At 46.6% G+C, this 24,944-nt stretch overlaps 1 protein-coding gene across 1 annotated transcript in view; it reads right to left on the reverse strand.

Annotated features, from left to right (window-relative positions):
- The window catches only part of TRAM2 (translocation associated membrane protein 2), a 71,263-nt gene that overhangs the window by 23,047 nt on the left and 23,272 nt on the right, over window positions 1-24,944 (reverse strand). The window contains exon 2 of the mRNA XM_016209829.2: window positions 7,705-7,768. Coding sequence (XP_016065315.1) covers window positions 7,705-7,768 — 64 coding nt within the window. The remainder of the gene's footprint in view (window positions 1-7,704; window positions 7,769-24,944) is intronic.

Here is a 24,944-nt window from a genome sequence, read left to right on the forward strand (position 1 = left end):
CCCTCCTCACAGCTCTCAAAGGAACCAACCCTGCCGACACCTTGATTTTGGACTTCCAACCCCCATAAACATGATACAGTAAATGTACGTAGTTTAAGCCACCCAGTCAGTAGTACTTTGTCATGGCAGCTCCAGCAAACTCATACACACACATAAACAGTCCTCCCACCCCCTTTCAGGCTGCCCAGAGAATTAAAGATATAGCTGAGGAATCTTCAAACTTACCATTTTAACCCCGTATTACATGACTGGAATATATTTCCTCCAGTTTTACAGTAAGGTAGGAATACAAGGGATAGTTTCATGATGTAAAAAGATGTAGCAAAGGTAAGAGAAGTGTTAAAGAGAATTTAGAAGTAAAAGCACCTAGCTTCTGAATTGTTTTCTGGAAGTACTATTCCTTTTTATAAGGTTGTAACCCTCCCTGCGGCTTTCAGAAGAGAAATATCACAAGTCCTAGGGGGCAGGCCAGGCACATGCTCAGCCTCCACTGCAGTTTACAAACCTGAGGCTTCTACACGATCGGCCTGGGCAGGCCATGCCTACAGCTGGGGAAGGTGTGAACTTTTTTTTAATTCATTGAAAGCCATAAAAGAAAAATAATTCCTGAAGATCACATACAAGAAAAGTCTAAAATATTGGCTTTTTTTTTTTTTAACTTGGATAAAAATAATGTAAACAAGCCCATTGCTAAATGAAGAACAAACATTATTTCAAAAAGAACTGAGTATGAAAAATTGTCCGATCTAGATAGAAGATCTGATCAGGAAAGATGGGAATGTGAAGTAGGAACGTGGGTGGGGTCCAGGTCAGAGGCTGTGAGGGAAGGGAGGAAGCAAGCTGACTCAGCAGAAGAGGCAGCTGGAGGCGCAGGTCATAGATGTCACCACCAGGCCTCTGGCCCGTCCCAGCACTTCGGTCTGGTTAACAATGAGCCACAGCAAACTCAGTGGTTCCCCTTCCTCAAATCTCTGGAAGTTTCATCCTGAATGGGATACAGTCTCTGGGCTGTAACAGGGAACTGGATAAAATCGAGTCTTGCGACCCCTTCTGAGGTTCTGGTTAGTCACTGTACTTTTCTGTACAATTGTTAAGACTTTAATAAGTGCTGTGATCTGAATGTTTGTGCTCCACCCCCCAAATTCACGTTGGAATCCTAGCGCCCAATGTAATGGTGTTAGAGGCAGGTCCTTTGGGAGGTGCTTAGGTCATAAGGGTGAGCCCTAATGAGTGGGATTAGTGCCTTATAAGAGACCCCACAGAGCTCCGTGGCCCCTTCCACCACGTGAGGATAGAACAAGATGTCTGTGATCTGAAAGAGAGCCCTTACCTAACCACGCTGGCACCCTGATCTCAGACTTCTAGCCTCCAGAACTTCAAGAAATCATTTTGTTGTTCATCAGCCATCCAGTCTGTGGCACTGTGTTATATACAGCAGCCTGAATGAACTAAGACAAGTAAGTATACTGAAAACAAAAAACATCAAGTCCAGAGCAGCTGTAAGTCCTGGATCAGAGGCTCCCACTCTTCCTCAGGGGCCCTCCAATAATGCCGGGGACACTGAGGTCTCTGCTTTCTCTTATTTGTACAGATAGGGCTTTAGGGCCAAAGGGGATCTTGGTGATCTTTGGCCTGAGGGACCAGGACAGAGCCAGGTCTCTGCCTCCCTAGTTGGGTTCCCCCTCTGCCCACCAGCCTTACTTGGCACACCTAACCTTCCCATAGCTTTCCTGGGCCCTGGTGCTGCCTGAGGTATGAGCACCCCAGCCCTTCTTCTGCCATTACTGGTGCATCCTCGGCACTGTCAATCAAATCTTCGCACCTCAGTTCCCTTGGCTGTGAAAGGACTGGGCCAGCCTACGTGAGCCTCAAGTCTCCTTCAGCTGGACAGGCCACAGGTCTGGGCTGGGTAGTGTGGTCTGTAATCAAGTAAGGCTTCTGTCGCCAGGGCCACTACTGCCCACCTGTCTCTTCCTTTTTTCATCCCTCACAAGCTCATCTTACAAAGAGGGGCTCAGTTGGATATGTGATGCCAGTCTTTCAAGTACGTGATACAAGCACAAGACAAGACTAATTCCTGCCAGCCGGCACAGCGAACAAAACCACGCTCTGAGCCTCGGACAAAGGCCTTCGGCTGAGCAAGGCTTTCAAAACCATCTGTGTGAGGTGGTTTTTACGGGGCAGTGTGTCTCATCCTAGAAGGGGCTGTGAGAACAAAGGCCAAGCTGCAAAATGTCACACAGCAGCTGGTGGTCATAAAACCAACTAGGACCAACAGGGCCAGGGATGGGTCCTTGTCACCTTTCATTCCTGTAAAACAAACCCCTCTAGAAGGGGTCTCCCACCTCCAGCAGTCAGCTGTAGGTGTGCAGCAGCAGGAGGCTCAGGAACACCAGAGCCACCATGATTCCTACCCACACTGCCTTGCAAACATGTCTGTGACTTCTGAGACAGCAGCAGCCCTGGCCTGAAACCACATGCACCCAGTGGAACCCCCCCCTTCAGACCAAACACTTAGAGAGAAACCAAGATGCAAAGAGAACAGAAAGATGCAAATGAGTCACAGGATTCAGCGGGTTGCCCTGTCATACCTTTGGGGTTAGGAGGATGGGGCCATTTGAAAGCCTATTGCAGCTTTTTGCCCAGGACGCTTAGAGCATGGCTTCTCAGACTTTAACCAGGAATCAGGCGAGGACTCATTAAAAGGAAAGTTCTGAATAGCAGGTATACGGTGGGGCCGGAGAGGCTGAGTTTCTAGTTCCCAGGGGATGCCAACAGTGTGGTCTGTGAACACTGTGAGTGGCAAGTGCCTGGGAGGCCTCCTAGAGGTTCCTGTCTTCAGGAAACACGGGTTGAGGCAGGGACCCGTCACCTTCAATTTTGCAGATGAGAGATGGAGACCCAGATGTTAAGTGCTTTGCCCAAGACAATTCAGCAAATCAGTGGCACAGTGCCAAACAACCTTGTAAACACTTAGACTGCTCGAAGTCACCTGTTCTATATCAGAAGGGAAGCCAGCAGGCCTTGAGTCTGTCTGTGCTAAGAATCAAACCTCTAGTCTTTGCTGACCTTTTACAGTCTATAGGTTGCTTGCCATAATACCAGATGCTTTGTGGTATTTTAATCAGAAAGAAGACCCATATCTAATGGTAGCACCAGAAACCTGACATTTTCTTCCTCGCCAGAGCTGGGTAGGGTGTATGGTAGGCAGACAAAATACAGGACAGCCAGTTAAACTTCAATTTCACATAAAGAATAATTTTCTAGTGTAATTATGTCCCATGCATAACTTGAGATATACTTACAATAAAAGAAAGTATTTGTAGTTTATCTGAAATTCAAATTTAACTGCTTGTGATCTTGGCTTTTTATTTCCTAAGTCTGGCAACCTTAACAGGGCGGCAAGAGGGAATAAGAGTAGGGATTTGGTAACCAGGAACATTTCCTGCTTCCTTGCTGTTGACCTTAAAGAAAACCGCAAGGATGCTGGCGTGGCAGGCGCTCCACCAGGATGCACAGCTTACTGCAATGACTGTGCCCAGCAACTCTATTTTATGTGTGTGATTTTTTTAATTGATTTGAGAAAGGGAGAGAGAGAAATATCAATGTGAGAAATATCGATCAGCTGCCTCCCACATGTGATTGGGAGATGGAACCCACAACCTAGGTATGGGTCCTGATCGGGAATAGAACCCGCCACCTTTTGGTGTATGGGATGAACTCCAACCAACTGAGCCACACCAGTCAGGGCAGCCATGACCTCTTTTAGTTCATCTCTGAACAGAGCGTCATCTTCTTAACTAACTTACAAAGTGACAAAATCCTACATTTACATCTGGTGTTATAAGTTGAATTGTGTTCCCCAAAAATTCATATGTTGAATATCTAACCCCCGGCACTCCAGAATGTGACCTGATTTGGAAACGGGTGTTGCAGATGTAATCAGCTGAGATGAGGTCGTCGTCGAGCAGAATGGGTCCCTGGTCCAATATGACTGATGTCCTTGTATAAGGGGAAATTTGGACACAGAGACAGACATGCACACAAAGTGAAGGCCATGTGAGGATTGGCCTCATGCTGCATAGCCAAGGAAATACCAGAAGCTGGGACAGCGGCCGGCACAGACCCCTCCCTAAAGCCAAGCGTGGCCCTGCTGACTTTGATCCTGGACCTCCAGCCTTCAGAACTGTGAGATAATAAATTCCTGTAGTTTAAGCCACTCAGTGTGTGGTACTTTGGTGATGGCAGTCCTATAAACAAATGCAGGGAGCTGGGAAGAGAGCAGAGAAGGAGAGGAAACAAAACAAGCAAGAGACCTCGTCAGCACCACCGTTAGCTATTTTCCGTCGAACCTGAAAGCCTGGCTGAGGGAAGTGGTAAGCCAAGGCACAAAAACACCACTCTACTAAAATTCAAGCTTTAAACATCAAGTTAACAAGTTACATGCTATATAAAGGAGAAACCTTAGAAACCAGAATTGAGCCCCGTTACACAAAGTACCTCCAGCCTTAAAGAGACTGGGGGGGGTGGGGGGTTTAAAATCGCAACCTCAACAGACCAGTTATTGTGAACTGGTTTTTTCCCACGAGAAGTGTGCTTTCCTCCGGTACTTACAAACCAAACATTACTGGGTTGGTGATTAGAGAGCTCAAAACGAAATCAAGCAGGCTATTCTGATTTCATTGTCTCTTGCGATTACTTGCTTGTCATATTTCAAATAGCCCCAAATGTCAAGATTTAAACAAAAGATATGCTATTTGACAATACTTTATTCCTCCCTTTCTACAGTAACTGAAACCTCCTCAATTCAGTATGAATTTTAATGGACCTTCACCTTGACCCAGGCCTTGTTCCAGCTGGGAGGAAGATTCAAAAGCCCTGCCCTAGAAAATGCCAAACCTAGCTGGCTCCAGCCACACTGGCCTTCATTTACTAAAAGTGCCACGCTGTTTGTTTCTCTCTTGAGGCCTTTGCACATGCTGATCCCTCTGCCTGGAATGTACTTTCTTCTACACAGTCCCCTCTCCTTATGCCCCCAACACAATTTCCTGCACACACGCAGCTCAAATATCAGCTTCTCAGAAACATCCTCTATCATCACCCTTTTATTTTTCCTGATCACGTAGCCTTGTATATTTCCTTCACCACCCTTATTGCAACTATAATTATTTATTGTTTGCTTGTTTATTATTGATCCTTCCCTAATCAAATGGTAAGCTCCGTGAGTCAGAGAGCAGTCATGTTTTATAAATTATACCCAGGGCCTGGTGCATGGGAGGCACACAAACATTTGTCTGGCTTGATCAATTAATTATTTAAAACAAATGAAGGCATGATATGATCAATACTGATCAAAACACAGTGGGATGCTCTCTATGCTCAGCGGCTCTGAGTTCAACCCTGGCCATACTGGCCATGCTTCTCATCCTGGCTGTGAAAGGGATGCTTTTAGAAATCTGCTGATTTCTCTAAGAAAGTTTTTTAACTTAAAAACTAACCCTCTGATCATGATCTGGCTTTAAAGATAGTCCCATCCTATAATAAAGGCTTGCCTGGTCACATGCACATCAGCTGCTCTGTCCCCGGGACATCGCTTTCTCGAGGTAAATTCATAAAGCTGTGTGGAGTCATGGTCTGGAATCCTATGTAAATTAACTTCAGGGAGAAATGTAATGAAAATACAGGTACTACATTTGATAGCTGAATATCTCTTTATCAATTAATAAATTGGCATTCTAACATTAAAAAAAAGAAAAGCCGATGTATTTTATATTTACAAAAAACTTAGAATTTAAGGGTCCTAAGAATTAGATGGCAGAGGGTATTTTGGCAGTACATATATAAAACCTTTAAATTTTGCATACTACTTGACTCAGAAATTCTAGTAATAGGAATTTATCCTAAGAAAATAATCACAAAAAATAAATGAAAGAAAATAATCATGAATACATGATGAATACATGCAAAAATTTAGCCACGAGAATTTTACTGTAGCACTGTTTACAATAAAAACTGGAAACTTCAATATCCAATAGTATGAGATGGAACAAATAACTTGTGGTAATCCCTATTAAGAAATACTTTATAGCTTTTCAAAATGTCTTACTGAATGGAATAACAATTAATGACATGGAAAAAAGGTTCACCACATGCTAACAGTAAAAGAAGTAGATTATGAATGTGAATTGCCTTTTTTGTTGGGTGGTAGGGTCATCTGTAATTTTGATCTATGTTTATCAGTATTTTATAAATTTTCTCTGAAAGACATGCAGCACTCATGTGAATGTATTTTGAAAAAGGTTTATTTAAAATTAAATTTTACGCAGTCACGAAAGGACAAACACTGTATGGTTCAACCTGCAGGAGGTACCTAGAATAGTCAAATTCATAGAGACAGAAAGTAGAGTGGTGGTTGTGGGGGGCTGGGGTGGGGGAGGAATTGTGAGTTATTATTTAACAGGTGCAGAGTTTCAGTTTTATAAGATTAAGAGTTCCAAAGATGGATAGTGGTGATAGCTGTAAAACAACATGAATGTACTTAATGCCACTGAACTGTATACTTAAAAATGGTTAAGATAGCCTAGCCAGGCGTGGCTCAATGGTTTAGCATTGACCCAGGATCCAGGAGATCAAGGTTCAATTCCTGGTCAGGGCACATGCCCGGGATGCGGGCTCGATCCCCAGTCAGGGGTGCGTAGGAGGCAGCCGATCAATAACGACTCTCTCATCATTGATGTTTCAACTCTCTCTTTCCCTCTTCCTTCCTCTCTCTGAAATCAATAAAAGTATATATATTTTTAAAAATGGTTAAGATAGTAAATTTTACATTATCTTTATTTTACCATAATTTTTAAAATTTTAAAGTTTTAAATCAGTAAATCATAAGTTGAGCTAGGTCTAGAGGTGTCTTAGTCTCTAGGATTTTCAAGAGCTAGGAGTAGAGAAGCCTGGCTTTAACCATGGACAAAGTGGCACTGAGCAAGCAATCCACTGTGCCACCAGAGCACACATGCACCTTGGGATGGGCAGGCATCTACCCAGCTTCCTGTCTACTGGCGCTGGCCATGGCACTTCCTATCTCTTTCATGAGGACGGGGTCTTTGCCCTCTCTTGCCAGCATCCCTTAGTCAACTCTCACAAGAAGGAACTGCTCTGGCTGCCCCAGAGCCTGGCTACAGCGACTGCAGGGTGCAGGCAAGTCCAGAAGAGATTCGCAGCTACATTCTCTGTAGGCCATGAATTAAGGGATTTGCCCCCAAAGTTCCTCATCTAGTCACTGGTGGAGTCAGGCAAAGAAAGGAATGTCACCATAACGTCAGACAACTCACCTCTCTACAACAGAATGAGGACAGAACATTACATTCAGCCAACAAACATTCCTTATTCGCCAAGGGGGTGAATGCAGTGAGAAAGAGGAGCGTGCCTGGTTGCCAGTGCTAGGACCTGAGCACCCCACGCCTGCAGAGCCGTGGCCGACAGTTGAATGTGACCTACAGCTGTCATTTTAAACACCTTGCTGACCGGGCACGACAGAAAAGTAGCCACCTCACGGGAGAACTCTGGCTTGAAATAGCCCGTCGGCAAGGGATGTTGGATTCTAAGTTTCACAGTCTGAAAGGACCACACGTGTGCACAGGGAAAGGAAGTTATGCGAGTCCTCAGCGTTCACAGGGCCAGGGAAAGAGAGACCAGTGTTCTGCTTACCTGCTGTAGGCACGCTGACGTTATACTGAGGTAAAATAAATAGGAAGGCCGTCTTGGCAGTGACCTGTAAAATAAAGAAAAGGAGTTCCAATTTAGCCTCTTGGTCACATCTAAAGAATCAAGTGGAGCCTGCCCCCAGCCCCCAGGGCCCACCCCTTTTCCATCTCAGCTCACAGGCGTCTCCAATGAAGGGTTTTACCTAGTGCCCAGTGAGCTGGCTGTTTACCTCTTCCATTTAACGACCTCTCTCCCAACACCTGCCCTAAAAACAAAACCACCCTGGGCCCTGCACGGTACCTAGACTTGTACTCACTGCAGATGGAATAAAATAAGCTGTGCTTAGTTAGCCGAGAGCTCACAAACTAAGGGTACAAATTTCTCTGCCATTCATTCGTTCGTTCGTTCATTCGTTCAGTTTAGATACCAAGCATTGAAAGTGGAAACTAACAGATGATGAGGTTCCAGCCTCTGGAAACCTAGGACCTAGCTGAGGCTCCCCCAAGCATGTTGGTTAACTACACAGTGGACAACAGCCCCAAAGTCTAAACCTGAGCTTCAGAAACGGAGAATTCCAGCTGCTAATATCACATCTACCCTACTATGGGCATGGGGCAAGGCATAACACCCCACACTGCTGGCCTATTTATTTCAAAAGCTGCCTTTAAAATCTTAGTTGTGTTGTGGGGGGAAAAAACCCCACAACAACTGTGGTTGCCACCTGGCAAATCCATGCTCTGGCAATTTGGCCTGTAAGGGAGAGATTACAAAATGTGGGGATTCGAAGCTTGGACTCAAGAGCCAGCTGCCTGGGCTCCAATCTGCCCCTGCCATTTGCTGGTTGTGTGACTACGAGCAAGTCATCTGACACCTCAAGCCTCACTTTCCCTGTCTGTAAGATCAAGGATATCTGTAGTACCCTGGCTGGTCTGGGTGACACTGTCTAAAGCTCCCCAGATGTTTCTGATGTGCAGCTGAGGCTGAGAAGCACCACCCATACTGTTCTAGAGCATGTGGGAGGCCAGGGGAGGAGGCGAGATCCAGGCTGTTCCAGGAGGCCTCTGGAGCCACCTCATCAATAAAGCGTTACTGCTTCTCCCCTAAACAAAAGTGTTTAAAGGGCGCACTGTGGGTGTGCAGGAAACACTGGGTGTAGCAAAAGCAGCTTGGGAACCAGGAATGATGCATCCCAGCCCCTCAGATGCGTCACTGGGACTCCTGGCTGCCTGGAGGCAGGTTACTGTCCTTGGCCTTCTCTGTTCATTGAAGCGCAAGTCTCTCCCCACCAACCAGACCCAATTCTCTCCAGGGTGTCATTTGCTCTTTGTGCACAGTGAAGCACCAGCCTCCTCCTGTGGGCTATTGTCGCAGACATGTTCTGTCAAGCTCTCCGGGAAAAGTCCAATGAGACTAGGTGTGAGAAGGCACCTTGGAAAACACAAAGCCCTATCCGAATACACAGGTGTTTCCTAACCCCACCCCAAATCTCACTACTGTTTTCCCAGGACCTTCCTCGGTGCTACTGACCTCCCTTCCAGTCCAAGCACCTCTACTTCCACAAAATGGTACTCTATTTCCACAAAAATGTGCTACTCACTTCTTTCTTTTGGGGGGTTTAGTCCCCTTCACTTTGTATCCTGCCCCCCAAAAACCCTACAGATCAGAACCTCACTCATCCTTCATAACCCAGCTCAACTGCAACCCCTGGAAGCCTTCCCCACTTGCTGACAGGGTAAGTCTTTTCCTCAGGAAGTGCTCTGTAGTGTACCCCACTGTGCCATCACCTCCTGCACTCCTGTATCCTCTCCTCAGGTGGCACTCCTCGGGGCAGGGGCTGTGCCATCTCACCTGTCCTCATACCCTCTCGAGTTAACTAACCACATGCACACAGTAGGTGCTCAGTTAGTGCTCCCTGGATAGGATGAAAAATCAAAAGCTGAGTCTGCGCTCGCTTCACTCAACTATATTTGTGCCCTGGTGCTGTGACTCAAGCTGGCTTTGGTCGCCCTTCACCCACAGCCTTCTCCTGGAGAGCCGTGTAGCTGCTAAACACCTGAGCCTCGCCACCTCTGCCACCCCAACCGTGTGGTCTCCCTCCGCCCGCACTCTGCTCGCACTGGTCGCCCCTGGCCTGACCACCTGCCCAAGCTGTCTGCTAGGACTCCAGGGAGGGTAACCCCGGTCTCCTCAGGCTGAAACCCTGGTGAGGGACGATCAGAGGAAGCTGGACAGAATGAGAGAAAGGAGGAAGAGAGGAGAAAGGCAAGCAGGTGGGCAGGAGGAAGATATTTGCCTAACACTATACCATGCCCTACGCACAAATCTGTTTCACTCAGGAAAGTCACTCATCTTTGAAGTTCATGGAGCAGAGTGAAGTGGACCTGTGGGGTTTTGCTGACCAGCATCCATCCCCCCTTCCTAACGGCACCGGGATTTCCTGAGGAAACACCTCACCCCAGCTGTGAGAATGGGGAGGTGTGGGGGCCACTCTGGTGACCACCTTTTTCAAGAAAAGAGAAAGGGCAGACCCTCTCCCCAGGACAGTAGACCAGCCAATGAGACACCTCTCCTGGGCTCTGAACCTTGGGCAGGAATGAAGAAAGAGCTGGTCAGTGTCGTGTGCCTACCCAGATTGTTCTGCTGTGGCTCCCACAGCCGTGCCTCTGGAGTGCCCCAGGCCCCCACCAACCGCGCAAACCCCCCAGAGAGCTTCCTTAGGCTGACCAGAGTCCATTTCTATGACACATTATAATTCCATGTGTAGAGAGCTGGAGTTCAACCCTGATTGCACATTTGAGTCCCTGGGGCAGCTTTTAAGAACTCTACGCCTGGGACACCCCCAACCAATTAAGCCTGACCCTTTGGGGCATCAGCATGTCGGCCAGCTCCCAGAGCACTCTACTCTAATGTGCAGCCAAGTCTGAGAGGCACACACGCAGAGCCCGTCCCTCTCACCCCTCAGAGCAGGCCTCTCTGTCCAGTCTCTGTCTCAGAACCTTTCTATGTTCCTCATAGAATTTATTTATGTTTTAAGTAAATTTTTATTTCATCTTCAAAAGAAACACACATCCTTTTAAAAAGTAAAACAATGCAGCCCTGGCTGCATGGCCGTGGGTTAGAGTGTCATCCCATACACCAAAAGGTTGTCAGTTGTATTCCTGGTTGGGGCACATACCTAGGTTGCGGGTTCAATCCCCAGATAGGGCACACAACGATCGATGTTTCTAAAATCGATACTCCTCTCTCTCTCTCTCTCTCTCTAAAATCAATGAAAATACATCCTCAGGTGAGGATTAAAAAAACAAAAAGTTAAACAATTCAAAAATATGTAAAGAAAAAACCTAATCTTCACTCTATGTTCTTCGTTTTCCTTCCTTTTCCCAGCCCATATTCATGCCTCCCTCCACACGTTTGGGGCTAATTCTCTGGGAGCTTTTTCCATGCATTTATCCATTTGGGATTTATTTCATTATACTTTGACATCACAGCTTGAACTGTGACTACACAACTTGACCCAAGAGATTAAAGACTAAAAACAATTTTACAGAGCTACAACTTGTTAAATAATATTTAAATCACTTTTTTAGCTCTGTGAATCAAATGGTTGTTGCAGAATCATAGAGACCCAGGTAAAAATCTATCCAACATACATGACAGTATTCAAAGTATAGTTACATGGAAAATGCATAGGCCCACCTTTTGTTTACTGGGTGACCACTTACTTACAACATATAAGTAAGTGGTTATATAATTCAATCTTCCTCATACATACTAGTGCTTTTCATCAACATCTCCCACAGGGGTACCCTGAATGCTTAATACTGAAAAGCTCAGCCAAATAGAACAGGCCCTCTGTGAGAGTGTTAAACCCACTTTTTCTTTAAAGGAAGACAGACATTTGTCATATGGGCTGTACACACATTCTTGCCACAGTCCTGCACAGACAGCCAGTTCTTGATATTCACAGTAGTTCCGTTCTATGAAGTCACTGTGAAGACTAAATTAGCAAACGCTGCACCATTGCTCCTAGGGGAAAGACAAGGTTGGGTTCCTACCAGTCTCTGTTCACAACACTTCCACCAACGGATCAATGCATAACTTTGCTTTGTGTGTGTTTCTGTTTTAAGAAGCTGTATTGAATAGATACTGTTGAAGTGTGAACACCAACAGCGCCATAAGTCATGTATGCTCTCTGTAAGGCACATAACAGCCGTGTATTTAGGAACACGAGACAGCACGTCAGTACCACATGTGAGGGCCATTTTAAACAGCAAAATAACCAATAAAAAGCACAAAAATACAAACAAACAAAGTGGCACTAAATAGATGGTAAAAAGGACACTTGCTTACAGGAGAGCTGAGACAAGAAGGCAGAGCGTCATCTTCTTGGACCTCAGCTGGGACAGCGTGTATCGGGTGACTCAAATTTTCACTGTTCTGTGTGTGTCCATGAGGGACCCAAAATCACTGGGAGTGTTGATTTTGGGGTTACAAATAAATTTTAGTGCAGAGGAGCACTGGGAGGTACACCATCTGTGAAGAATGAGGACTGACTGCGTTGGAGCCAGCTCCACCAGGGCCAAGGTTTCTTCCATTTTAAACCTTTATTGTGGTACAATTTACACACCATAAAATTTACCCATTGTGAGTATACAGCTTTATGGGGTTTACCCTCACTTGTTTTTAAATTCTCCCTTCACTAGAATGTAAGTTCTAGGAAAACAGGAATCTTACTTGCCTTCATTATCTTTAATCCACAGCCTGAAACAGGGCCTAGACCATGGCCGGCACTCAGCAAGCACTTGTTAAATGAATAGAGCGATTAAGCAGGATGGTGCTCACTTAGCTGACCCTCAGCCTGTCACTGGCCCACATTTATACACCGGTGCATGCCCCCCCAGCCCCCACTGGGCTCCATACCTGTGTTGAGTATGTAGTAGGTATCTCAATAATATGTGTGTTTATTTAAAATTTTTTAAAATCCTCACCCAAGGATGATATGTTTTTATTGGTTTGAGAGAGAGGTAGAGAGAGAGAGAGAGAAACATCAATCGGCTGCCTCCCCTATGAGCCTCGACAGGTGAACTGAACAGGGAACCTAGGTATGTGCCCTGACAGGGAACTGAACCCACAACCTTTTGGTGCATGGGATGACACTCCAACCAACTGAGCCAACCAGCCAGGGTTGAACAGTACATATGTGATCAACTAATACTGCAAGCAGCTACAGTATTTAGTCATCACAGATGAATGGTTAACAAATGTTTTCTTAACATGATTCTGAGAGAAGAGGATCTAGGAATCTGATTAAGGCAAAAGTACTAGATTCCAGTATTTTTCCAGCCCTACCCCCCAGCAGTAGCAACAGAAACCATTCCAAACCATGCATCTTCCTTTGTTGGCAGGCATGCCCACACCCACTTTTCCATGTCTCAGAGCAAGATGCTGTCAGTTCCCCTATTTTATACATGAAGCTAAACCTGGGACACAGAGAGGTACGCTGGCCTCCCAAGACCTCACAGTCTTACAATATTCGACTTTATTTTTTTTAAGTTTATTCCAAAAACAAACAAAGGATACAGAAAATACGGCACATAAGATAGAACGGCAAAATAAAAAAGAGGCAGGAAAGGACCAAAATATATATATGAAGGCAAAGAGAAGACGCAAGGAATGAGACTGATCCACAGAAATGCATTCCAGAGAGTCCTACTCATTGGCTAACGGGGGCCAGAAAACTGGCTCTAAGGAGGAAGGAGTGATCAGTTCCCAGATTCACTACCTCCACTAACTAAAAAAACCCAAAAAGACTATCGGAAAAAGCAACTCTACTTCTCCAGCATAAAAACCACTCTCTGTGCTTTGAAAGGCCCTTTGAACTCCAAAAATTCACTCCATAACCTTCTCCCAACCTCAGACCAGAAACAAAGCACCGAACAAGGTCCTCTCTGCACGCACTGAGGGCTGAGAAACAGGAACCTATTAAAAATGTCATTCCAGTTATTTCCCACCCCTCTAAGGCTGTTTATAGGAAACATTATTGAGTTTAATAGTATTTTAAATGCCAGGCTCAGTGGGTGAAAGGTTAAAAGTGACAATGTGCTAATACACTAACGCAAAGGGAGAACACTAAATCATGTAGGAGGGGCCTCTCTCTTTCTCACATACATACACACACACACACAGCTTCACTGAACTTGTAACTAAAACAAGGCACCAAGCACAAAAGGAGTGACACTGAGTATGCTTGTGTAGCCATAACAAAACCCAAACCGTTCCACATGCCGTGTTCTATTAGGGACACATGAACCTGAGCTCTGGGCGACAGGAGACCAAGGACGCCAGTGAAACAGCTGCTTTCAGCAAAGTGTCGTGAACTTGGACTCCAGTCCCAGTTCAGCAGCAGGGCAGCTGGGTGACCTCAGGCAATGTATTTTACCTCTCTGGACAGTTTTTCATCCATTAACAACGACAATCACGGCAGTCAATGTTATCAAGTGCTCACGCAGTGCCAGGCATGGCTCTAAGTGCTTTATATAAATTATCTCGTGTAGCTCTCACAGTGACTCTACAGGGTAGACACTAATAATATCCCCACTACAGATACAGTGGAAGGACAAGGTCAGCTGAGGTGGTGAGAATGAATGTCCTTAAAGGTCCTCTTCAGCCTCTATGCAAAAGGTTCTCCTTTTGTGATTCCATTTATTTGTCAACACCTAAAACACAGCCTCACTCAGAGGTCTTCCCAACAGTTTAACCTCTATTACTGCTTCTCCACCTTGTGAAGATGAGGTCTGGGTGTCAGCTACATCTGACAGACTGAGAAAGTAAGTTGACCGCCCAAGTTAGCCAGCCTGCCACCCATGGACACTGGGCACACCTAGGGCTCCAAATGCCCCATCTGCTCTCTCTTCACTGCAAGCTGATACCTGGGCACCAAAGAGAAGAGACAAGAACTGCCATGAAGGCAGTCCCATCGCTTTCCCATTGAATTGAGGTCACATTCAATGCTTTGGTCTGGTTTATTTATTTCCTGGCAGACAGAGCCACACTCTGGCACTTGGGAGGGGCTGTGTTGGCAGACAGGCCATAGAGAACAGGGTAGAATACGAGCCCTTGCTTTCACAGGAGCGGCTCTGCTTCAAGCCACATCTGTCCCGTGAACAGGACCTAAGGGCCGAAACACAGTGAGCAGCATGTGAGCACCAGACCCCCTTGGCTGACAGCGAGGACGCCGCTGCCTTCTCCCCTAGAAGCCCAGGCAGAGCCCAGGGAAGGCTCCTCTCCCGCTCAGCCTGTTCGCAGGAACCAGCAGTCTCGACTGCCGCTTCCCCCAAATTGATTTTGCATCTTCCCGCTGAGGTGGTGGATAGGAAAATTCCAGTCAGACAGGAAAACATTTGAAAGTTACGCCCAACTGGTGGGGGAGTGTTTTTCCTCCTTTTTTTAATAGAAGAGTCTTAGAGCCCTTCTTTCCTGAGGTTCTTGCTTCCTGAGAAGCCCAGGAGTCAGCTTGTCCGCTGCGCGAGTGTGTCTATGGCCAGGACTTGATGTACATGGTCTGCAGCCCCTCTATCACTCAACAAAAGGCAGACACAGCTGAAACAAAGATGCTTTTCACTCTTGCTGTCTGCAGTCCTCCGTTCGGGGTGACCAGAAGCTGCTGGGAGGGCCGAGTGCCTGAAACCAGGGGTTGAGTTCTGACAGTACCTTTCTGTGCGGCTTTCAGCAACGCCTGGAGATTCTGGTTTGCTCACGCGAAAAACTGCCTTGACATGAGAACGAAGCAAAGCTAAATAGATTCTCTACAAGCCCATGTCCACAATACTGAATAGACTCACTATTAACGCCACGGTCATCGTTTTACGTGAGATTAAAAAGTGACAACATGTATTTATGAGAAAAACCCGCAATCGGAATAGCCATAGTAAAATATTACTTGCTTTATTACATTCATCAGTCCCAACGTCTAAACTGTATCTTGAGATGAAGAGAAATTTAGAGTCATGTATAGAGTTTTGAACATCTTTGAACTTGGGCTTTAAAGATACATATGAAGGTTGAACTTGCCATGCTAGTCATCCTCAAATTGGGAGGTTAATGAGGTACCGAAAAGCAGGAGGTGGCCCAGGACAGCCCTTCCCCACTTCCTACTTATCCACACTTATTTATAACTTAAGACTGCATATTTATGCAATCTATACTTGCACAGAGTGAACTTGACTTACTATGTGCCTTACAGACAACTTCAGATAAAATATATACATTCTCATGAAATATACTTATTCTCTGAAGGACTTAATATATATATACCTTCATCTTCTCCCTCAAAAAAGTAGCCATGGATCAATATATCTAATACCCTTATTGATTATATACTTCACTCTTCTTCACCTCCCCTCAATAGTTTTCCCCTTATTTGGATAGCACAGCATACTCATAAACCATTCCTCATGGAAGCTAATAACGAAATAAAATTAAAGAAGTGCTCACACAAAATAACTGTTAAGACTATCGGTGTTTTTAAAATGTATTTCTCCTGCACCACATGGCAGAGTTCAGAGTACTGGTTGCTTTGTGGATATTCGTAAAACACGCACATTGGTCAGGCCAAATTATTTTTATTTTTGGTGAAAGCCACCTGTTCAGACGCAATATCTTAAAAATAAATTAAAAATAAAAAAACAGAACAAAAGGAAGGTTTTCCATATGTAGAGTTTTTACTTTGCAAGTGACTTTTGGAGAGTTAAGATTAAAATTAGGTAACATTTTAGACTTGATTTCAGAAAAGGAACCACTGCACCAATATATCCCAGTTATCTTGGCTGCTGGTTTTAAAGAAGCTTTAGCTCCATAAGGCAAGAAACACAAAGAGAGGGGGGAACTTAATCATCACAGATGTGCCTATGATGGCCAGTCACTAATCATCAGCTGTCGGCAAGAGTGGGAGCCAGGGCCCAAGGAACTTATGGCATGTCCTGGTATTTGGGGAAATGAGAGAATTATTCAGGGTTCAGAAGACCCAGGGAAGCTGGACCAGGAGGGTGCATTTGCCTTAATTTGCTTGTTTACACTTAGGGAAGGAAGGAGTAGGCAGACAGTGATCTACTGCAACCACTTTTAATTATTCTCTACCATCTGGAAAGTTTCCTACTCAAAACATCAGCATGGTCATCCCCACGCTTTGACTGAAGACCCAGACATGCGGACTAGAGCTTGCTGGAAAAATGAACTTTGAGTTCACAGAGTCGGAGCAAAGCGAAGCCTCCTCCGGAGGCCATAAACCAGGTCTGTTTGCACAGGGAGCCTTCAGATCCCTCTGGGTGTTTGTGTCAGGCCATGCAGAGAGAGGCCCTAACCTAGGTGTCCACCTCCACCCATATTTAAACTGCGCAAACAGAGCTGGAAGGCAAATAAGAGTGTTTTGAAAATAAGCCATTCTGTAGGAATTTTAGACGTGTGAGCTCTGTCGTCCCCCTTTCTACACACCCCTACTTCATTGAAGGGTGTTAATGAAAGAGATCAGGTGGTGGGTCCCAGTGAACTGACCACTGTGGTGCCATCCTAGTACCACTAAGAGCCTTCCTCTTCCACATGGACACAGCAGGAAGGGCGGTCAGGCCCAGGAGCACTGCTATGTGCATCTTGAGTCTGACTCATCTTTATTTCCTGCCACCCTGCATTACAACAATGCATCCTGCTCCCCAGGGCTGGGCGTCAGAGCCCCATTCTGGGCTGGCATCGGGACCAGGCTGCAGGAGTCCACAAAGATATGCCACGGATCACCTCCATGAGGGTGCCTGAGAAGCAGAACTTGATGGCGATGATTTGGTTCAGCTGAATGAAATCAAGGCCAGGGAGGTTAATGAAAAGCACCCAGCACTCAAATACCCCTGTTCGTCGGCACGTAATATTCACAGGGGAATATTCCAAATCATCTTCAAAGTGGAGAAGGAAAGTAACAACACAAAAGGCAAGAGCTGCCAGAAAAATGCGCTACAGATAAACAGAAAACAAAATTCCAGCCCCAAAGGCATGGCCTGAGGCAAACGCGACCCACTCTCTGCCACAAACCAGTCCCTCCACACCCGAAACTGAGTAAACAAAGTCTAGTCAGTCAGATGTCGAAATCTGTTAAACGCCGTATTCCAAGACCTCTCTCTCTTTCCCTCTCCACACACACACACACACACACACACACTATAGCAATACACATCACTACGAAGTTTTCATTTTTAAACACCATGTAAAAATGCAAGGTGCTTCTCTGTCAGCCTCTCAACACCCCAGGAGGCTGGATGTGACCTCACACAGGGGAAAACCAAACTTCAGGGCTGACCGCAGTCTGAACCCACGGCTAGTACTCAGAGGCTGATGGGAGTGTCAACGTGCAACAACCCACTTGCTGATGATCCGGGAGTCAGAGCAAGAGCCTGGGGGCCAGGTGTCCTCCACCCTAGGCCTGCTGGGCAACTCTACTTCAGGATCCTCCTGAACAAGAAGGAACAGAAACTCCCTGGGACACCAGTGGCGTTAAGCTTTGGCCATGAAGCACAGATCATCTACATGCAGATGAAGGGGAGGACACACATAGACACATGCAAAGGGGGAGGGAGAGAGGAAAGGCTCTCCCTGCCAGGGCCTTGTTGGGGAGGGGAAGGAGTATGGATCTGTTCCTTTCACTCCCAGGCCACTGCTCTGTCCCCTACTGTACATGCACCTGAGGCAGGAACCAACACCAGGGCCTGCAGAGGGTAGATTAAAGCAGTATCCTCAGTGGTATTTTCTCATTTTCCCTGACTACCCTGGGAAAAACTATAGAATCATCTTCCTAAAATACCACAGACCCCGTTCCACAGTCTTCCATGACTCCCTAGTGCCAGGAGAGAATCAGGACTGCTGCCTGGCATCCCAGGACTCCACAGGTACCAACCACACCTTTCCAAGCTCTGCCCCCTCAGCTCCCAGACACAGGAATGCCCCCTACCCTTCTACTCCAAACAGTATCCCAGGCAGGAGAGACACCACAAAGATTTAGAGCTCAGACAAATCAAGCGCTCATTTACAACACAACAAAACTGTCATTATTGGAGGGTACATACAGGCAGTTCAGAGGACCACAGGGGTCCCCCTGACTGAGCCCCTCATATAGAACATCATCAAGGAAGTTCTGCCTGACCTGTATCCTAAGAGACAGGTAGGCCAAAGGAGGGTAGGAAAGGAGCTACAGGCACTAAGGTAAGAAGTAGGAGAAATATGACGCCCAGGGGAAAGGAAAGGTTTGCGTGTGTGAAAGGTGACAAGTACAGAAGGCTGGCAGGAACCAGGTCTATGAAGGGCCTTTTACGGCAGGTATAAAAATTGGACTTTATCCTACATGTAGGAGATAGCTACTTATGATTTTAGGCAGGAATGGTGCAATGAAGTTTCCACTGCAGAGAGTTCATTTGGCTCAGCGTGTAGAGGATGAGCTGGATGGGGAAGGAGAGGTGAGGTGGCTGCGTGGCGACCAGTTAAGGAGGCTGCTATAAGAAGGGTAACCAGGCCTGGACAAAGGCAATGCAACAGACACAGGGCAGCGCTGGGCGAGTCTCAGAAGGATCAGTGGCACAATCAATCCAGGTGAGGGCGTGGTCAGGAGTGGCACTCTGGTCCTGTTTAGGACACAGATGCACAAGCATATAGAATGTGCCAGGTGTTACGATGGTTGTCCAGGGAGTGATGTTGATAGTGGTATCATCAACCGAAGAAAACAGCAGCAGTCCAGGGACAGGGAGGAGGAGAGGAAAAGACTGAAAAGGAGCACTCAGAGGGGCCCCCGCAGCCAGGGGGGGAGGAGTGTGTACGGGGGTGGGTATATGCGGGGGAGAGTGTGTACGGAGTCCGTGCTCAGAGCAGGCAGATTCCTAGGAGGACCAGCCAACCGGCGACTGACACGTGGGCTGCACAGAGAGGGCAGTGGTCTTAAGATTTTTTTTCCTGATGGGTCCCAAGTGGCTGGGATGGTGCTTAGCACACAGTAGGGCATCAATAAATATTTGTGGAATGAATGACAGCATGAAGAGTCCACCAGATTCAGGAACCAAAGGTCCCTGGGACCTTGCTAAGTAAACACTGGAAGAAAGGAGAAAGCAGAAGCTGGTGGGCGTGGTGAACTCAAAGTGGCAGAGTGGAGACCAAAGTCTGGACTGCTGGTTCGTGTGGCAGGAAGCTCGACAGGGTGGGAGGTCAGGGAGGAATGGAACAAGCTTGAACCTATGTGTGGTGAGGAGGGGTGTTTCTTCAGGAAGTGAGATCCAGGACCACTGGGAGGGGCGCCCGAGAGGGAGCATTGGCCCTGGCAGCTCCCCTGTCTGGCCCACTGCTTCTCATTCCCCAAGGCCTCTGCTCCCTCTGACGTTCTGACACTTGTCCAGATACAGAGAAGATGCTCCATTCATCCCTCTGGGATTGATGTGATTCCGAGGAGGAAAACAGGAAGTTGAAGAGGAATACGGAGGACTTGGGGAAAGAGGCAAAAACAAAATTAACATCCTCCCTGCCCCTTTTATATTCACAACAGGACTAGGAACCGTTTCTGCTGCCTATTGAATGAATTCTTCCGAACCAGTGCCACACTGCCCCTCTCAACATGACTTCACTCCTGTTCATGTCCCAAGAAGGAAGGCAGCGCCATCTGGATAGACTGACAAGAGGATGGCTATTCTGCAGGTTCCAAGGTGGGACACTGTCAGGATGCCAGCCAGAAGGCCATCAGGAGGCCTCCAGCTTCCTATCAGTCTAGCAGCCTTTGCTGTCTCTGGCGAACTGATGGGGTTCAGAATTGAACCAGCAGTCACGCAGATAAGCATCTGGCCATGGGCCAGGGTACATGGTCTAAGACCTGCAGTGACTGCCACCACAGCCACAGGGGTGACTCCAGGGCTCTCGTCTGGATCTTAAAATGGCCACAATGGGATTTCAAACAGACATGTCAAGAAAAGCATTAGGGATGTGTGTGTGTGTGTGTGTGTGCGCGCATGCACGCGGACCTGGTAAGACAATTTCACACCCCAGAAACATGTCTTCATTTAGCATTGTCTCTAGGAAAGCAGAATTTTTAAAATATCTAAAATAAATTCTTCAATCACAAAATATTTATTGAGCATATGCTCTGGGCAAGGCACAATGCTACATACAGGACATGCCCAAAATTATAAGATCCACTCTCTTCCCCCAAAGGCTCAGAGACCAAATTCAGGAGCTAAGCTATCAATCCAGTCCAACTCCCTTATTTCAGAAATGATAACACTGACTGTAAGCCAGGCAAGGTTAAGGTACTTTGTATGATTACCTGACTAAATCCCCAACCACCTTGTAAGGAACAACTACTGAGGAAGATCTGATTAATTTCCAGGCACAGTGGTAAACACCAAACAAGATTAGTTCATTTAACCTCCAACTCTAGAAGCAACTACTACTGTTACTGCTACTACTATTTACTGACTCCTACCATGTGCCAGGAACTGCTCTAAACACTTAGAGCTATCTCAATAATCCTTGTACTGAACGAATGGGGCTCAGAAAGCTTAAGACATTTGCCCAAAGGCACAAAGCTAATAAGCCCCAGAAGTGGGATGAACTCAGGACACACTGGACTGTGATGCCTAGGTTCTTAACTACCATGCTACCTGAACAATGTGCCTAAAAACTAAAAATGATCAAAGTTAGACTTTGACATGTGAAGAGTTATGGATTTTTTGTTTTGTTTTGAAATTCTCACCCAAGGACATGCTTGGGGGGGGGGGGGGAGAAGGAGACATCGATCAGTTGCCCTCCACACTTGCCCCAACCAGGGATCAAACCCACAACCTGGGCATGTGCCAACTGGGAATTGAACCAGCAACCTTGCAGTGCACAGGACAACACTCAACCAACTGAGCCACTCCAGCCAAGCAAGAGTTAGTTTTAAGACAAGATGTCATGAATCAGGACACAATCAGGCAAAGGACAAGTAGAGACTCTTTTCCTTTCTCAAAGGGAGACCATGGTTTTATACATCTCTGCACCCTGCCCCCCCCCACCCCCGCATCCTTGTTAAGTGCTCAGAGTTTGGAGACCTAAAGATCCCCTCCAGGAAGACTGGCAGGGGCGAGGGTTAGAACAGAATCATTACGGTGCTCAGAAAGTATGAGAGGAACTGTTTAGATCAGCAATTTTCACCCTTTTTCATCATGGCACATGTAAACTAATCACTAAAATTCTGCTGCACACCAAAAATATATTTTGTCAATCTGACAAAAAAAAAAAAAGGTATAATTTTGACTCATTCATACCGGATGACTATTGTTGTGCTGGCTGTTGTAATATTTTTATTTGACAATCTAAGGAAAAAGAGGTCAGTGCCCCTGACTAGTCAGGTATTGCGTGTTTTAAAAATTCTTGCGGCATACCAGTTGAAAATCTCTGGTCTAGCTTAATGAAGTCATGGCAGCTTTGGGGGACCATCCACTGTGTGAGCCAACTTTAAATCTCAGCTGTCTCAATTTGTTCCAAAGAAGCTTGCCTAAAATGGGAAGAGGAAAGGAAATCCTGCTTTCAGACCCCTTAAAGCTTTTATTCATTCATCCATTCATTTGATTGTTCTAAAAGCTATTGGGCCCCAAAGTCAACTGTCTTTGCCTCCTGAGTTCATGGAGATGTCCTCTATTCCAGCACAGTGTGCATTTCAAACCTGGCTTCCCAAAATGATTCGAGCCCAGATAAAAGAATCAATTGCTTCCAGCAAATATGAGAGGCACTACTGTAACATAAAAATTCAAAGTCTTTGTTTCCATCCACAAAACTCCAAAAGCTGTCCCATATTTCATAACTTACCAATTAAATTTTATCAGTTACCTAATGGACAAGTGAGTCTAAGCTCCTCCAAGTGAAACTGTCAAGAAAGTAATTTCCTGTTGCATACAGACATTCAAAGACTAGTGGTAATTGGACACGGTGATTAGAATCCCATTTATGCTACACTGGAAACCCCGCTTGGTCCCTGAGGGCTGAGTGTGCAAAAGCACTACGGTGAGAGAGGGAAATGGGTTTAAGTGGTACTTGAGTATTCTGTGAACTAGCCCCAAAAGATGGAAGTAGAGACATTTAATGTGCTGCCACTTTTAAGAAGCAAGGGTGATCCTGGTCTCACCAGAGATCAGGGCAATAAGCAGCTTAGAGCATCTGTGTTATACCATTTGGCTTATTGCAATCAGGAAACATCGGTCTAAAAAAGCCTGCTGTCAGAGTTTGTAGTATTTCAGAGGCGTCAGTCTCACTGTGCCACCCTTTCCGATTGCCTGTGGGTGTGAATGAGGCAGGATTCAAAAAGGAGATAGAACAGAAGCTGTAAGTGCTACTGTGCTGGATAATTCTCCACTTGCCCCTCCAAGCCCATTCTCCGCCCTGCTCGCGTCCCAGAGCGAAGCAGATTACTTTGACAGAGTAGCTCAATGGGCTTCCTGGACCCTGGCTTCAGCTGAATCCGAAGATTAGACAGCAGAGGAGGGTCTTCCTCACCTGGCGCCCTCCCTGCTGGGCAGATGTGGCAGGAACTTGGTCCTACCCAAGGTCCTGCCCCTCTCCTTTAGCTACAGCTCCCTTACATTATCTCACCCTTGTCCTCTCTTTCCCTCTCTCTGGCCTCTTCGGAAGTTCTGTATCCACTCCATCTCCATCCCTTCAGGCACCAGGGTATCACCCCACTTTTGTAAGAGGTGAGGTGTTTTACCACCCTGTTTCTGTTTCCCGATCCGGTCTCCACCCTTGCTAACAGTGCCTTCAGTAACCTTTCCTGAATGACCCCCATCTGTTTCCTGTGGGACCCTGACTCATGCCGCTGTGCTCCTCAAATAAAAGGCTTAATACTAACACAACCTGATAATAATTAACCTGGTCCACACAACCACTGGAACAGGGCACTCCAAGTCAGCAAAGGTCCTCCCATACATACTGGGAAACGAGTGGGAGGTGGACAGACAGCCCCTCCCTAAGGGCCCCCTAGGCACCAAATGACCAATAGTACTGACAACTAGGATCGGAAAAGGCTTTCTTTGTGCAGGACACCCTGGGACTGGCTTCTCACAAACTCGGATCAAGACAAACTCCCACTGTGGGCTGGGGACCTTTGCTGAGGATAGAATTGGGGGACACAGACCTTTAAGGACACCACTGACCTGAGGCCTAGGCCTGGCTTTGTGAAGATGTGAACATTCAGCCACACAGCTTTTAGTACTGATTTTGGAAAAGCAATACCCACTATGAATGGGCTCTAACTTTATACTGACAGATAATATCTTTTAAATAACATCCAATCTGCTCTAGTGAATCGAAAGGCTCTTTTTCTGTGTTCCAAGTGCTACAGAAAGGGTTACTCGGGTGGAAGGGATGAGCCAGGGAGTCCCCAGCCCAGTACTCCTGGGACACAAAGAGATTCTTTTACCTTCTATTTTTTTCAGGATAGAGCAGGAATTGAAGTGAGGGTGGGCATGAAGGGGAGAGTGAAGGAGGAAGGGGGGAGAGTCCAAAAACAAACGGGCCACTTATCTCTGGGATGTCTTTCTACCTTTTCCTACAGCTGAGTAGCCTGGGGGCAAGTTGTCTGCCAAGCTTCCCCGCCCGTGTAAACACTCAGGCACCAGCTGGGGTTTGGAATCTGCTGAGTCTCTGCCAGCTGGGGACCTGGAGATGGGTCAGATTAAAGGAATGCGTAATGAGTGAGGGGGTGGGAGACAGAGGCTGTATTTACACAGAGGGGGTCTTCGGGGTCAGTGAGGCGCTGGCCTCTGGAGGTGGAAAAATATAAAGGGAAGAGGAAAGGGGTTTCTATGTGCCCAAGCACCACACCCCACCTAAATGGCCCAAGGCTGTTATGTTCATTTATTTTTTTCCTTTTAAAAACTGCCTTCTTTGTCCCCATCTCAGTGCCCCTGCACCCCCACCCCCACATCTCCCAAACCAATTACACACAGCCCTTTGAAAGTTTCGCAGCTGGCTGCTTGAGAAGGCTCAGCGTGATCAGACAGCACGGACACTCAATCCTCTGCAATCCCAATTTGGGAACGTTAACACGGAAACCCAAGCCACGTGCTGACAAGCAGGCCCTGGGCCACGTTCAGCCCCAGACCGAGGCCAAGGGCGGGGAGAGCACAGAGAGCCAGCAGTCCCAGGCAGCCATCCTGGCCTCCAGCCTTACAGACAGGCTTCAGGCTTCCCCATGCAAA

Source organism: Miniopterus natalensis, chromosome 5, assembly GCF_054644295.1.
Source record: "Miniopterus natalensis isolate mMinNat1 chromosome 5, mMinNat1.hap1, whole genome shotgun sequence".
NCBI classification, from domain to species: Eukaryota; Metazoa; Chordata; class Mammalia; order Chiroptera; family Miniopteridae; genus Miniopterus; species Miniopterus natalensis.